We start from the raw sequence: 16195 nt of genomic DNA, 5'->3' as shown, positions 1-16195 counted from the left end.
TTTTCTTCAGCCTTTACTTCTGGTTCATTATGCTGCTGTTGCAGAGAAAGAAGTGACAGGCTGAAGGGGGGGGGGTGTCGGGAACTGCCGAAGGGGCACTCCCCAATCCCGGCAGCCGCATCTCCGTCCCGTCCCTGGCCGGGAGCCGCCCCCGCGGGGCCGCCAGTGGCTGGGGGCGGCCCGGGGGGCGTTGTCCCTTGGCCCCCGCCCCCGGAGGCGCGGCCCGGGCCCGCTGCCGGCTAGAAAGGGCTGGGCGCTGGGGGCGCAGCGGCAGAGCCCGGAGCGCGGAGCGCACGCTGCCGGCATGGCTCTGGATTTCCTGGCGGGATGCGTTGGCGGTGAGTCTCGGGGTCTGCAGGGGGGGCAAAAAAAATCATTAAAAAAATGGTGGGGTAGGGGAAGAGAAAAGGGTGAAGTAAAGATTGGGAGAAGGGGGTAGGAGGAAAATAATAATAATGGTAGTAATAATTTTAAAAGCCAGCAGAAAAAAGAAAGGTGGAAAAGGGGAGCATGGGGAGGAATGTATAAAGGTAGGAAATAAAGAAGAGGAGTAGAAGGAAATGTTTTTAAAATGCGGAAGAAAGGGAGGCAGGGCGGCGGGGAGGGCTGGGCGCGGCGCTGTTATTTTGGGAGCGGAGGATGGTGCCGGGGGCGATGAGAGCGGCCCCCGCTGCAGCGGGGCCCAGCCCGGGCGGGGACAGCTCTCGGGGTTCCCGTGGCCGGGGCTGCGCACCGACCCCTCCGCGGCCGGGGGCTGCCCCAGCGGGCTGGAAGGAGCCGGGGATGGGGACGGGGGCCTGGGGGGGGGCGCAGGGGCAGCGGCGAGGTCGGGAACCCCGGCCTGAGCGCAGCGACCCTGGGCAGCTTTAAGATGGAGAGAACGCGTCCTGCGCTTCCCCGCGCATCTGCGGCCGGCCTGCCGCCTGCTATATTTAGCAGTTATTAAATTGTGTTCCGGAGACTTATTCTCGCGTCTTTTCGGGTATTTGCGCTTGCCGTTTTTCTTTCCAAGCTGGCAAGCATGTTTTAAAATTCCTTTTTCAGCGTCTCTCTCATCCCAGTGCTCCTAGCCTCGCCAGGGTTCCCTCGGGGTCAGCTGTGGCGCTGGCCTTCCCGTGCCGAGCACGGTGCACGTTGCTGTTTTTCTGTCTTGGGCTGTGTCGCTGCCGTGCTGGCCTTAAACAACCTGGACTGCACCACCGTGGAGCAGGCACCCTGCTGCTGCCACAGCTTCCCCGGGAGAGGGAGGGCAGCGATCCTTCCACAAACGTGGGAAGGAAGGTGCGCTTGGAGTTGTCGCTGTTGTCCGCGGTCATTAAAGGATTGCCGGCTCACACAGAGGGTTCATTGCTTCAGCCTGTGTGTGCAAAATGCCTGTGTTCAGACTGGTGTAACTAACAGGCCTGCGTGTGACTTCTAAAAAGTCCTTTGATGCTAGAATAAAGCAAAGGGTTTTAGTAATGCGTGGTCCCTCTGCAGGTGCTGCTGTCACGTTAGGCGGAGAGCAGGAATGTTCTGCTGCATTTAAAGATGTTTACATGTTTTCTGTGCCTGCACAGAGTGATACGCACATGAAATATTGTGCTTTAGAGGAAACCAGCATTTGCTGCCCACTGGACTTGCCTTGAGCTGAGGCCAGGAGCCATGGCTGCACATTCCATATGGTGTGACACAGTTTGGAGTCACACAGCTCAACCCCTGCCTGGGGCTCAGAGGCTTCCTGAGAAGCATGAAGGCACCTGGTGCTGGCCTGAAGGACTGAATTGTAGATCTCTTATCTCTGACTTGGTAGGATGCTCTTTAACTGGTTTGCCAGCAATGTTGTGCACTTGCACCTCAGGCTGGTGGTCCTGCTTGGGCTACTGTAACCCCAGACCCAGGAAGAAACTTCAGAGTCATAACCACGACATTTGTTTTATTTCAGGCGCTGCTGGTGTGCTGGTGGGACACCCCTTTGACACTGTTAAGGTGGGTTGATTATGAAATGTATTTGCCTCTAAGTAGAAAACTTAGTTTCTCCAAAGAGTGGCAGAGGAAAAAAAAAAATCCCCACACTGTAGGAGTGTAAATCTGCGTGGGAGGGCTTGGAACCAGCCTCCACAACTACTGTTTTAGATTCTTCAATCTCCAGCTCTCCAGAAGTGAAAACCTAGTAACATAAACCTTGACCTTAAACTTAAAGTTCAGTGCAGTAACAATGTGGTATTTGGAAATAAAACTCCGCATCGAACTAAATTTTGTTCCAAGCTTGCTTCTCTGCAGCTGTTCAACACTAACTGCTAAAACTGCCTCTTCCCTGCATTTGTAACTCAAACCTACTTTGTTAGTAGGTTGAAAGATTGGTGTTTTGTTTTCCCCTCAAACTCTGCTATTACTCCTTAATTTGTAGCACTAGATGGAAGTCAATAAAAATCCAAGTATGGAGCTTGTCTGGGGGCTGTTTCCTCCAAGTATAATTATATATTTTATAACTTTCAAAGTTAAAATTGGATTTCTCATGGTTAGTTGAGTGTGTTACATATACTTCAGCTACTATAAATACAAAATTTGAGATCTCTTGGAGGGTCCCTCAGCCAGGGCTCTCAGGAGTCCAAGCCCATCTTTCAAACGGAATGACAATTTGAGTCACCTTTTGGCAGCCTTATCCAAAGTCTAACACTGGAGAATAGAAGATGGGATATCAGTGTATTCCCTGCACTTGACTGCAGCAGACAGCCTGCCACGTAGTAGGTCTATATTTGGAATACCTTTACCTTGCTGAATTTAGATATGCAAAGGCTGTGGGCTGATAGTGTTACCAAGGACCCCACCATAGTCTGTATTCCAGAACACGGTTAATTCAATACAGAATTCCCAAGTTAGTGGATATTGATCCTCCCTGCAAGCTGCTCAAACAGTAAAATCTGTCTTTGTGTTGTTCAGAATGTGGCAAATTTGACAGTTAAATAATTCAGCTGAATTCTAGAATATATTTTCAGGAATGGCATCAGCCAGACTCGCACAATTTTTATTATGATGGTTCAGGGCCAGCTGTCTCTTTCTCTCCCATCCTGCCAAGTTTTACATGCTTAACTGAAGGTGATCAGTCATTTCACTGAATCCAGTAAAAGTGCTAAAATTCTATGCTCAGACTAAAGGTAACCATGTGTGAGTTTTTTAGTTGATTTTTTTTTTAAAGTGGCACAGCTTCTATTGCATGACACTAAACATTTAACTGTAAAAACTGGGGCTCCCACGCTGGTTTCAGCAGCTGTATCATTGCAAAGTAAATATATCAACTTTGGAAAAAAAACATTTTGCTTTACAATAGAGCAAATAATTTGTTTCTAATTTTTAATGAAATCCAGCATAACACATGGTATTTTCATATCCTTTAGAAGGTATTGTAGGTGTTTATTTTGTTAGAGCAAATACTAATGTTTGTATTATTAGCGGGCATAGTCACCACTGTATGTGGAAAAACTAACCACCCTTTAAGAAAAAAAAGATATTGCATAACTTATGTGTGTATATGTGTTAAGAATTAACTTTTTATTGTTCTGCAGTGTTTAAAGGGCTAGCTGGTGGTCACCTTAGACTGTGCATTTTTAATATAACTGAACAATGGGAAAGCTGCTTAGATAAGCCAAAGTTTTACTTCTCTCTTGGCATATAAGCTCTTCTTTTTTTTTTTGGCTGGTGCTCATGTTTCACAGAGCGGGGAGGGGGTGGTGGGCCACACAGGGAGGCTTTGAGCCCCTGAAGTCACCCTGCAAAATCTGCACCTGAGCTGATCTCAGAACTGGCAAACTCTTTATCCCTGGTTTGTTGATGTAATGTATAAAATTGCTTTTTTGCTTTTAACTGCCTTTACTTTCTGAGCTAGGGGCTGTCTTCATTAACAGCAAAAGTGTTACTTTGTTGTAGATGACAGATAAGCCTCATCACGGGAGAGTTACCTAGTAAGTATAGCCCAGGTGAACACTTCTGTTTCTCTCAGTCTTAATTTATTCCCAAATGTATTAGTTCAAGTAAAGAACTGAAAGACTTATGAAGCTTTTTCCCTTTTTAATTTTAAACTGATGTGTCCCTCTTCTACAGCTATGGCATGGAGGGAGCGGGGTTTAAATATCCCTTTTTTTAATGTAGTTTTATTCTGAACCTTCTTTCTGCATTTCTGGCTGTTTGTATTCCCACACACAGTGCCTCTAAAAATGAATCTCAGGCACACTGCTGTTGAAGTCTTATCTACTACATATTCTTGGATGATGTTTTCATTGCTCAAATACTTCTGAAGACACTGATTTCCCACGTTATTGAATGCTTGGACTATTTTAAGGATGTAGTGGTTTGCGTTTTTTTATTTAGTCTTGAGTGCCTTTATGCAAGTGTTTAGTGATGTGAAATTACTAGGTGTTATTATTGGACCTAAAACCTTAGTAACAGTGTTTTCCACTAAGAAGGAAGCTAGAATACTGGGCAATGAATGGAACAGGTGGATGAACTTTGCACAAGGTTCATCTTTCCTACAGTTGTACACACTAAGGAGCTTGTTGAATATGGCACTAACATGCATGAAAATGCGAGTTTGATGTGCACTCATTGCCATACATGGCAGTTGCTAATGTGAGTACCCTTATGTGACCAGCATTGTGTTCAAGAGAAAGAGGTTTTTCATTCTTGGACAGTCAGGACTCTAAGTATTCTACCCTACAGCAAGGCTTAATTGGTTAATATTTCACAAATTATTTAGACAAAAATAGAGGGAGCTGTATGCCACTAGGAAATTCAGCCCATAGATATGACTAATTCTAAACTATTAAACACAAGCAAAGACAAAGTAAGAAGGTTTCTAAGCTGCAAATCCCCCAAAGCCCATATGTGTGGAAGTCACAGACATGGTTTGAAACAGTAAATTCTAAATGGAGTAAAACATTTGTTTGTGCAATTGTTAAGATTTGCCTTTGCTTGTGGACCTGCTGCTTTAACAGTTTTGAAAGTCTGTCTACCCCCAAAAGTCACTTGAAGTGACAAAGGATTTGCTTTCTTTGAATCCTACTGTAAGCCTGCTTTTAGTGCTGAGATGTTGCAAGGCCCAAGGTGATCTCAGCCTCCCATTATGGCTAGCATACACTGATGAATATACTAAAATGACACTGAAAACTCAAGTTCTGATTTACAAAGCATAAAATAACATGTTGTAGGAAAAATACTAGAACGGTCAATTTCTTTTTGCTTTGAAGAAAGCTGACCTGAATATAGGATTCTGACAAACCACCTCCATAAATCGTTTTCTAGACACACACATTGCAGGTCTTTCATTGCTCTGGTGGTGTTTTTTATTACTTTTGGCAACCATGAAAAAAAAAATTAATTCAGGAATCTTTCATATAGATGTAAATTTTTTTTCTTTTGCTCAGAATAAGAGACTGAAGTTTTTTGCCCTGGAGTTGCAGCAGCAGCAGCATTACATGGTTGATAAGCATCTTTTCTGAAGAACATTGCAGCCCTCCATGTGGGAGACCAAACACAGATTTATAACTTTATCAATCCAGTGAAATCAACTTACTGAGTTCATTGCTGAGTGTAGAGCTTTGCCTGAGCTAGAACTGAGACTCTTTTAAAGTGTGCAGAGTGCAAATAAGCATGAAAAAACAGAATTGGAATTTTCCATTATAAGTTAAAAAGCATCCAGAACAGGGATCTCCTAAGACCACCAGTTAAGGTAGCATTTATCTCTCCAGCAGAACATACTGTTTCATTTTTGGAAAAGTTAATTGATTGCTAACGTTTAAAGGTTTGAAGCAGCTACACCCTCACGAAACACTTGCTTTCAGCAGGCTAAAAAACTAAAACAGACTAAAATTTAAAACGCCACATGGCTTTTTACTCCTTCATTTATGCAAAGACAGACATCTTAAGAGTCACTGCCCAGCTACCCTCTGAGAAAAAAAAACCCAGATCTCAATGAACGGGCCCAAATCTGGCATTTAGAAACACTATGGGTATTGTTGAAAGTTTCCATCCCTTTAAAACTATTCTAATCTCATGCTTGACTTGCAAGTAATTTTTTTATTAAATTGTCTCAGGTTTGCACAGGTATTCCTTAGTGTGAACAGAAGTATTCTTGGCAGCTAAAGAAAGTCCTTATTGTAGCCTGTACTGGAAAGCATCTGTTTGAAATTCTAGATGTCAATGTACCCTTCCACTTACTGGTTTGCTAACAGTCACAAGAAGTTATCGATCCTCTTCCCCTCATGTTTCTACCCCCAAACTTAATTTAAAACACTTAAACAAGATTTTTCAAATTGTTGTGCCACATATGGCATTCCAGTGTCCAGCCTGTGCTCTTGCATATGCATTGCTGTAGCAAATCTCCACATAGGTACAAGACAGTAGCTTACCCTGTAGGCTGTTCCTGATGTACAAATTGGTATCTCACACAACTTTTTATAGGTTCGTCTGCAAGTTCAAAATGTAGAGAAACCTCTCTACCGTGGGACTTTCCATTGCTTTCAGTCCATCATAAAGCAAGAATCTGTAAGTACAAAATAATTGCTTTGTGTATTTTTTTAAATCTTTGTATATTTTGGCTCAGGAGGGTGGGAAAGCTGTTTAAAAGCTGACAAATGTTGAAGATGAAGAGATATAGCACACTCTGAACCTCACCTGACTGTAGGACAGACACTGCAGTCAGAAATTTGCCAGAAACTTTGTGAAGAAGATCACTAAGTCAGAAGATGGTATTTTGAGGTTAACTTTTTAAATAAAATAAGAAGTTATTTAAACAACTAGTTTTCTGAGAATCTAAACAATGAGTGAAGAAATTGGTGAGGTGTTTATGCTGCTGAAACTTTAGGACCATTGTTAAAAAGTTGGCTTCAGGCTTTAAGTAAGCTATTTAAAAAGAAAAATTAGAAAATTTGCCAGAAAACTTTTCTCTGGGTGGAGTAAGATTATTTTCTGGATGTGTCCAACTATATTTTTGTACTTCTAAATTGCTTAGATGCTTGTGTCATAGGCAGAGAGGAAATCCTCATTACAAAACAAGGTGGTCCTGATGTGGCCACTGTTAAAAAGCTGTGGTACAGGGGAGAGCCAGAAAGGCTGTGTGCTGCAGTGTGAGGAAGTTATCCACACCACTGTTAAAAAGGGTTTTTCCTCCCTTCTTCCATTAGGCTTTTGGACTCTACAAAGGCATTGGGTCACCAATGATGGGACTTACGTTCATTAACGCGCTGGTGTTTGGCGTGCAAGGAAACACCCTCCGTGCTCTGGGCAAAGACACTCCTCTGAACCAGTTCCTTGCAGGGTCAGCAGCAGGGGCTATCCAGTGTGTCATCTGCTGTCCCATGGAGCTGGCAAAGACAAGGATGCAGCTTCAAGGAACAGGAGAATATAAACTAAAAACGAAGAACTACAAAAATTCTCTGGACTGTTTGATCAAAATCTATCAAAAGGAAGGGCTGAGGGGTATCAATAGGGGCATGGTCTCTACCTTCATAAGAGAAACTCCAAGCTTTGGCTTTTACTTCCTGACCTATGACTGCATGACTCGGTACCTGGGCTGTGAAGCTGAAGACAGTTACGTTATTCCCAAACTGCTGTTTTCTGGAGGGATGTCGGGAATCGTGTCGTGGCTCTCAACCTATCCCATGGATGTGATCAAGTCCCGGCTCCAGGCCGATGGCGTCGGGGGTGTCACACAGTACAACGGCATCCTGGACTGCATCCGCAAGAGCTACCACGAGGAGGGCTGGAGGGTGTTCACCAGAGGTCTCACTTCCACACTTCTCCGGGCTTTTCCCGTCAATGCAGCTACCTTTGCTACTGTCACTGTGTTCCTAATGTACATGAAATCAGAAGACAACCTACCTGAATGTGAGCCAGGTCCTGTAATCCATCAGCCGTCCAGTTTGTAAACCTTCTCTCTTTGTTCTCCTTATCCAAAGCCCGGCTGGTTGGGTTTTGTGAAAGACGAACACTTGACCCACACAAGTAGTGTAGATTTATGCTATTGGTATAAAGAATTCCTAAATGTATCAAATTAGGATTTCATCTCGCTACTTGTATGAACAGCATCTTGCCTTATTCAGGACTCCATATCTAGTAGTATTCAAGTGAGAGGGGGACCTGCCTTTAGAAAATTGCTGTTGTGGCTCCAGAAGAATCTCTGGAGAGTGTTCTAGCACCAGAAATTGAGTTTTCTTTCACTCAGGTTCTGAATGACCGAGTTGAGTTGAATGCAGAAATATTCCCATGAAAGAAATACTCATTTTGTATGTGGCAGGAGGAAGTGTACTCCTCTAAGATGAAGAAGGGGGAAGAAGTTTCATGGTGGAGACATTTTGCAGGTAAACCCTGAACTGTAAAGACATGAACTAGCATTCAGCTAGTCCTGTGTTTTATTTTTCCTTTGCTTTTATATGTGAATGGTTTTAGTAGCAACTTTGTTCATACTGATTTGTAAAAAAAAGAAAAAAGAAAAATTTGTACCTAAGTTACTGCCTGACCTTTCAGCTTTGAATAAATATCTTAAGCACAGAGTTAGCATCTGCACTCAAATGCACTTGTTCCTTTAAATCTCAAGGCTTGTAAGGATTTAGGGGAACTCAAATCTAGTAAAACTGGTGTTGTTTGCCCTCACCTGTTTCTCCTTTGGTGGGTGCACAGATTGCATAGAGTAGTTGAGCCCAGTGGACTTTGTTCTCTGAAGTTAATACAACTTTGCACCACTTCTCTCAACTTGCCCCATAGCAGCCAGTGATGTACAGAAGTCAAAGTCCTGCCTGTGGTATTGCACAAAATGTTTGTGGGTGCAATGTTAGCTTAGCAGCTTGAAGTATCTTAGAAATACATATTTAGGATTGGAGGTTTCATACCTTTCCAGAAAATACGGGTGTAAGTGTCTGAAATGGTTGCTGTTCAATACACTTGCATTATGAATTTAAACAATACTGATTTTTATGTATTTAGTTACAGTGCTACTGGAAAGAAGACTGGAAAAGGGTTTTAGAGAATTTTCTTGTTACATTAATCTGCTGTAATTTTTTTTTTTTTTTTTACCAGTCTGTTCAGGAAGAATTGAACTAGCCAAAGAGCTACGAAAAGTTATTTAAGATTTGAGCTAAAAGCTACACATATTTGGCACAAATAGCCAGGAGGAAGGACTGTATGTGTATAAGCAATGTTTTAAAACATATCAAACTAGTTCAATAAGTACAACTTGTTACACTTTTGGTTGGGACAAGTGCAATATGTGTTTAATTTATATGAATTTTCTAAAGAAGTGTTACTTCATAGCATTTTGCACTGTAACAAAATATGCTGGAGAAACCTGTAAAATTGGTATGTCTTTTTATACCTTGAAGGTATGGTGGATGTTTTAGTGCCTACTTGCACTGAGATTCAAATTGAATATTAAATCTGTCTATTAAGCTGCATATGCACAACAAATCACAGCAAAGACCATTTACACCTTTGTACAGGAGTATGTTAAATCTTGTATATATATATTGAGGGAATAAATTTTTTTTTTAAAATTGCCTTTGGTTCTTTGAAGTTGTTTTTTTTTTTAATGTTTTACTCAGATGCTTCTTTGTGTTAAATCGAGCTTACATGATGATGGACTTTCTGGTTTTTGCCCAGGAAAACTTGCTCTGTATCTGCCCTCTGTGCACCACTGGGAAGGGCAGGGTCTTGCTCTGGCTTAGGCCCCATCACTGGAACAAAGAAAGGAAGTTGCCTGACCTCACTTCTTCTAACTGACCTTTCCTCTACTGAAAGAGCAATCCTGCTTCTACAGCCAAAGAGCTGCCCTTATGCTTAGACGCTTCCTATTCTGCATTTATTTGGTTTAATCTGTGCTGATGAGCACCAAGGCTGCACAACTCTGGAAGACAAGTCTTGGGGCCCTACAGGGTCACATCAGAATCAAGTACCAGGCATCCCTAACCTCTCTGGGCAACATGTTCCAGCACCTCACCACCCTCACAGTGTCAGAATTTCTCCCTAATACCTAATAATGACCTACCTGCTTTTTTAAAACTGTTACCCCTTATAACTCCATGCCCTTGTAGAAAGTCCTTCTCCACATTCCCAGTAAATCCCCTTTAGGTACTGGGAGGTGTCCCCAGAGCCTTCTTCTCTCCAGGATGAACAGTCCCAATTCTCTCAGCCTGTCTTCAAGGGAGAGGTGATCCAACCCTCTGACCACCTTTGTGTCCCTCCTCTGGACTCACTTCAGTAGTTCCATGTCCTCCTCTTCAGAGGTTATTTCAGGTACTAATCCATCTTCTTAAAGAGTAGATACACATGGCTGACACAAACCCTGTCAAGCATCAGTTTCCTGGATCAGAAAACAGTAAGGCCACCACCTCTCCACATGACCAGGGTCAATTCCAGCCAAGTACTTTTTGTGCTCTCAGCAGGAAAAACACCTATGTTCAACACTGAACTGCGGAACGGAAACAAATACCTGGAATAAGCAAATAGTGTCTCCTTAGAAGACTAATATCATTAAAACAGAAAAGGGCTATACAATGTTTTACTTGCAGTGCTTACTGAAGCATTTTGTCCAGAAATTCATCCATCTGGAACTTAAATAATCAGTAGCAGACACTGGATGTTACTCAACAAGCCTTCGAAGAGGCTAAAGCCAGCTTTCAGCCTAGTCTGATGTCATTTGCTTGAAATCCTTGTGACTTCTAACAAATCAAGCTAGACAATAGCCTTAGCCTGTTAAATCATGATACAGTTCTTTTCTGATAGATATTTGAGATGTGAGCCAATTCAGACAGAACTAAGTCCTGCCTTCCCAGATCCTCATTTCCACACCATCAGCAAGAAATTCCCAAATAACAAGGGATTAAGAAGGTAAAAATCACTGAAAATGAAACTATCAAGTCCCTCTGCCCTGTTCTTTGTTAAACTAGATGAGTCATGCCTGTTTTAAAAGTTACAGCCACAAACACATCCAATTAAGACGAGGGGGAAAAAAGTACCCTTGACTAAGTTACTATAGTAGAACAACCAGTGTGAAATTATCAGGTCTGTAACATGGCAATTCTTTTTTTGTCCTCTCTGCCTGTCTTTCTCTGCAGATCTGCAGTGATAGAACAAGGAGTAATGGCCTTTAGCTGAAAGAGAGGAGGTTGAGATTGGGTATTAGGAAGAAATTCTTCACTGTGAGAGTGCTGAGGCCCTGGCATAGGTTGCCTAGAGAAGCTGTGGGTGCCCCACCCCTGGGAGTGTCCAAGGCCAGGCTGGATGGCGGTCTGAACATCCTGGTCTAGTGAAAAGTGTCCCTGACCATGACAGGGGGTATTGGAATTAGATGATCTTTAAAGTTCCTTCCAACCCAAACCTATCTAGGATTCTATGATAAAGCTTTTTATATGGTTCAGGTAAAAGGGTAGGACATTCAAGGGATGAAAACCTGTCCATTGCAGGTGAAGCACTGGCAGCATACTGGGGGAAAAAAAAATGTAAATGTTGACCTTGAAAAGAAAAGAGGTGTTTGTTCTTTGAAATTAAATATATTTATTATTATGCTGGAAAACAGGTATTAACAGTTTCATGTTAGCTGCTCTTAGCCCGACTTTTAATCTGTGGATAGTTAAAGAACAATTAAAAACCCAGAAGAGTGCCAAACAGCATTAGATTAGCAAAATGTGCAGTTAAGCCCCTTTTCTGCCAGAAAAGCAGGCAGAGAAAATAGAAGCTTATTAAATAGAAGCTTACCCAAGCCAACATGCCCTATCAAACACCACAGCCATGGAGACAGATGAAGGGTCTGAGGGACTCTGTGACGCTGAGAGGCACAGCAAGAGATCAGGGAAGCAGAGAACTTGCTGGGCCAAACCTAAGGGTTTGATATCAAGAGGAGGCAAACTGTTCCATGTTCAGGAATTTATGTGTGTCCATGGGCAGTAGGGGAGACAAGCAGAGGAAAATAAGCCATTTTCATCTTCCCAGTGCAACTGTTTAGCAATTTTTGTATTAGTGTTGTCCTCACCAATTACAAAAGTGGTTATCACCAACGGAAAAAAAAGTGACATAATATGAACAATAATTACTTAAGATATACAGTAAAAGCTTTTCTACTTATAGTTTATTACTAGTTTTAACTGAGTTGACCTAGGAAGTGATTTTGAGCTATACAGGTTCATCAATAAATAAACTGAAATCAAGGCGAGGCCTGCAGTGAACACAAATGCTCTATAGACTGATATAAATGGAAGAATATCAAGTTCTTATGTTCACAAAATATTCTTAGGGTCTCTAAAATGTAACAACTAACACAGTCAAATTACTTAGTTATCATTTACTATCATAATTTATTATGACTGTTTTTCTTACTGAGCGAAGCATACCGCATTTTTTATTGACAGTAAAATCGACTTGTACCATTTTAGCCACATCCGTGTGTAAATCAATAAAATACAAAAATCATAATGAAGCCTCACCCCAATGGTCTGCAGTTTCATATATATATATATATATATATATATATCCGAATAGAAAGAAGTGTTGCTCAAGTAATTTGACTTGGCCAGATTGAAGTTGGTATAAAGTAAAATGAATATTCTTTTTCTAGCATCTGATCTATTCTCTTAAGCAGAGATTTATTGTAGGTCAAGAATACTTCAGGGTTGCAATCAGCCAGGCCATACACCTTGTCCTTGTGCACTGAGGTATTTTCACTTAGGAAGAATATGAAAAGAGGTGCTTTTCAAACAGGACAGTAATAAAGTTCGAGCTTTTTAACTGCAGTTAAAGGAGGTAAATGTCAAAATTACTTCTACCCTTAAATTAATCCAGGCAGTTACCTGTTTCCCTGCCAGTTCATAACTGAGAAAATGGACACATTTTCATTTCACACTCTGGAAAAAATGGAGATGAAATCCCCTGTCCCTAACCTATGCAGGAGGAAAAAATAAAAACAAGCAAACCAACCAACCACACAAGAGGAAAACCTAAAGACCTCCCATAAGTATTATTCCTTACAATCCATTTTCAAACCATAAACATTTGTATGCCCTTTTGAAGCTATGGGCGTCACTGGATTCACATAAATCCATTGGGGGTTCAGCCAAAGCATCAGTTAAGACTGAAGAGTGCAGGGTTCTCTATCAAAAGGCCAAATTTTATGTTTTGCTGAGAAAAAATGTGCTGAAAATTAAGTCATAGCATAAGCTGCATGATGCCCCATGTGTGAGGCAGTCAAAACCTTTGTAAGCCAAAACTGGCGCTGACAAAGTCAGTGAGGTCCTTGGCAAGTCCATCTTGGAGCTCTGAAGGACACCTGACTTTATGAGCCCTTAAATCAGAACACTAATCAACAAGGCAGTTTTCCACGGATTTGTCTTGCAACCAGTTCCTGAGATGAACTTTAGGACCTATCTGGTCACCAAGATCTTTTGTGTATGGATTTTGTGCTATTCCACAAGCGGTACCTATTATGGCACAGTCTTCACATGCTCTATCATTTCTGTCAATGTATTTGTTATTCACATCCTTCTGAAATACACCTTTTCTGTGGGCCTGCTCCAGGGAGGAAATCAGGTTGCTTGAGATCTCTGACCCCCTGAAGAGCAGCAATGCAGGACTCAGATCCAACATCGGTCCTGTTCTACAGGATCTGCAACAGCCTGAAGCAAAGACCCCTAATTGCCTCAAAAGAGCTTTGACTTCTTAGGACACCATTGCTGGAGAGAAGTAGTGGTGTTTTAGAAGTCCAGTAGTTAACCAAAACAGCCACTCACAGCTGAGAGCACATCCATTAACACCACTGATCACTGGATTTCCATATTAATCTCTATTTAAAATTAATATTTGATGGCTGTATGTATATATGAACCATGTCACACTCAACAGTTTTTATTAACGTTCTTTTATTTTCATTGCCTTGCTGGTGCTTTTAATGAATGCACAAGTACACTCAGAACTCTGAGAAATCAGCACACAGTTGTACTTCTGATTCTTCTGAGCAGCATGTGGGCAATTTGCTCTTTGACACTGGCAAGCTCCAAGTCTGTCAAGGTCCACTGAACCCCGCAGGACACCCTGCACACACTTGACCTTGCAGGGCACCCTGACACTGCCATTCTGTCTGCTGGCCACGCTGTGCAAACAGGTCATTCACTGCCATCTCCTGGCAAACTGCGACCCGGGAGTTTCTGAACTGACTGAAACAAAGCACTGACATAGATGCCACCTGATACCAGACCGGTCAGAGAGGAATCACACTCAAACCTACAACATCACTTAAAAAGTGGTGGCAAAAGGAGCACCCATAAGTCCTGCAAGGATGCCACAGACTCTCCATCCCCTTCTCTCCCTCCCAAAATTCACCAACATTTGGACACAACTTTAGGCCTGCTCCTGAGGAGAGTTCCCAGCAGGCACAGGAACCTGGTGAGAACAGCAGCTCACAGGAGGTTATCATGTCCACACCGTAACACACAACAGAAGCTGTGGTACCCACCCAGCACCCAGGCTTGGAGCTTTTCTCTTAGAAAAAGTAACAGAAGACCTGGAAAACCCTAAAGTGGGAGTTGTCTAAAACCCAGTTGCTATAAGGAATCTTATTCATTTACCTACAACGAAACAGTGTTTTCCTGCTACTTTAGGGGAAGCTAGGACCTGAAAACTTCACGTTAACTCTTCTACAGAATTTGATGTTCTTTCCCCAAAGGAAATTCAATACTTTCTAGACAATTTCCAGAGAAAAGGACTAAAAAAAAAGCTAAGGCAAACTGCCTTAATAATATAGGATCACTGAGAGTACACATAAAAGCTGGTTTGCTTTAGGCAAGAAGAATGAAGTTGAGAAAATGACCACTGATTCAATTACCTTACAAAATTAAACCAGTAGCCATTCAGGTGGCATTTAAGCATTGCTGTAAAGCCATTATCACACTCTTGCAACTTGACACAAGACCAATTCATATTATCAAACTGAATATTGAATGTTGTAATACAAGCACATACAGTCCTGCTCTGGTTCACCCCTACCTTTACAGATCACTGTGCAGATGTTTCTGCTCTTCATGTTCAGCAGCAGGGTTGCACTCCCTCTGCTTTCCTTCACTTTCCCATTCTTCTGCCCTGGGACTCTTCCCAAGGAAAGTGCTACTTTTTTAAAGTATTCCATTTACACAGCCAGGAACAAAAATACTGACGTCCAATTCTTATTTGTATTCCTGCCTGCAAAATTCACACCCAATATTCAGTTTTGAAATCCACCCCAGGCTCCCCTCAGTAGCTTTAAGTGCTCCAGGAACACTAGTGCAGTAAAGCTCAATGCTGACACAAACATGCTTTACTCCTCTCCTCACAGCACCATTACAGATTTTAGAAGGTGCTGTACAGACAAAAGACTTCTTAAACTTATTCTGAAGTGCCATCATTGTAGATGGCACATTACAGACATACATTATAGACCAATCGATGCCAGTAGCAGCTGCCACTTGACTGATTAAGACTTCCCAGACAGATTTGTCTAGCAGCCCTGACGAAAATTCCATATTTTCTCGATTTCTTCAAGGCATTAAGGCAACACTTGGAAGAATGATATTCAGCACATACTGTCCTGGAGTTTATGCATCTTAAACGAATAGAAAAACCAACCAGCCTGTTTTTCCAAGGCCTACTGACAAAATATCCTGTGAGCTACGTGATAAGCATGTGGAAACAACTGTTATTACCACTGCCATGCCTCTTTATCTAGCACTTTGAAAGGATTCACTTTCTTCAAACATTTAAAAGCCTCAATACTTTTGCCATTTCTGGTAATTATTGCATCTTTTGCTTTTTACCAACTGTGGAATTAGCAGAGAAAAAGAAATTCCACCTGCCCCTAAAACTACACTATTGCTGACAAGCTGTTGTTAGGGTGTATTTAGTATTTGGCTCTGTTGATTGACAACTTGCAGCCATCACAGGAAAAGTCAAAATGCACTGCCTCAATTCCACAGTGAGCTTCTTCAAAGAGAAGATAACTAAAATTCAGTGCAGGCTCAGCTGAGGTCCCAGCATTCTGTTTTGCTAAGGATTTATTCTCTTAGCATTTCAAATCTCGACATGCAGTCCTCCTACAACCTTTTCAAGAAACACTCTCCACAAGCAATTAGTATTTAAGTTTAGTTTGTTTCGCATTTACTGACAGACCATAAACAGAGAGAGAAAAGTCTAGTCAGTTCTACTTTTAAAG

The 16195-nt window shown here is 42.0% G+C and overlaps 1 protein-coding gene across 1 annotated transcript; it reads left to right on the top strand.

Moving 5' to 3' along the window:
• Positions 1-272: 272 nt before the first annotated feature.
• Positions 273-9525, top strand: SLC25A29 (solute carrier family 25 member 29). Its single transcript, XM_066188806.1, has 4 exons — positions 273-338; positions 1925-1968; positions 6436-6519; positions 7158-9525. Exons 1-4 carry the CDS (start codon positions 305-307, stop codon positions 7899-7901), a joined length of 906 nt encoding a protein of 301 aa, XP_066044903.1. The 5' UTR covers positions 273-304; the 3' UTR covers positions 7902-9525.
• Positions 9526-16195: the final 6670 nt, after the last annotated feature.

This window comes from Chamaea fasciata, unplaced genomic scaffold (genome assembly GCF_029207755.1).
Source record: "Chamaea fasciata isolate MVZ Bird 193981 ecotype frontalis unplaced genomic scaffold, bChaFas1.0.hap1 SCAF_7, whole genome shotgun sequence".
Taxonomy (NCBI): Eukaryota; Metazoa; Chordata; class Aves; order Passeriformes; family Sylviidae; genus Chamaea; species Chamaea fasciata.
Note: the sequence above shows the minus strand (reverse complement) of the source record. Positions and strands in the feature narration are given on the sequence as shown.

Excerpts from the sequence above, each read along its gene's own strand:
- SLC25A29 (XM_066188806.1), top strand. The coding sequence starts at position 305 with ATGGCTCTGGATTTCCTGGCGGGATGCGTTGGCG. Across the intron at positions 1,969-6,435 it reads ACCCCTTTGACACTGTTAAG|GTTCGTCTGCAAGTTCAAAA; the intron begins GTGGGTTGATTA and ends AACTTTTTATAG. Across the intron at positions 6,520-7,157 it reads CCATCATAAAGCAAGAATCT|GCTTTTGGACTCTACAAAGG; the intron begins GTAAGTACAAAA and ends TTCTTCCATTAG.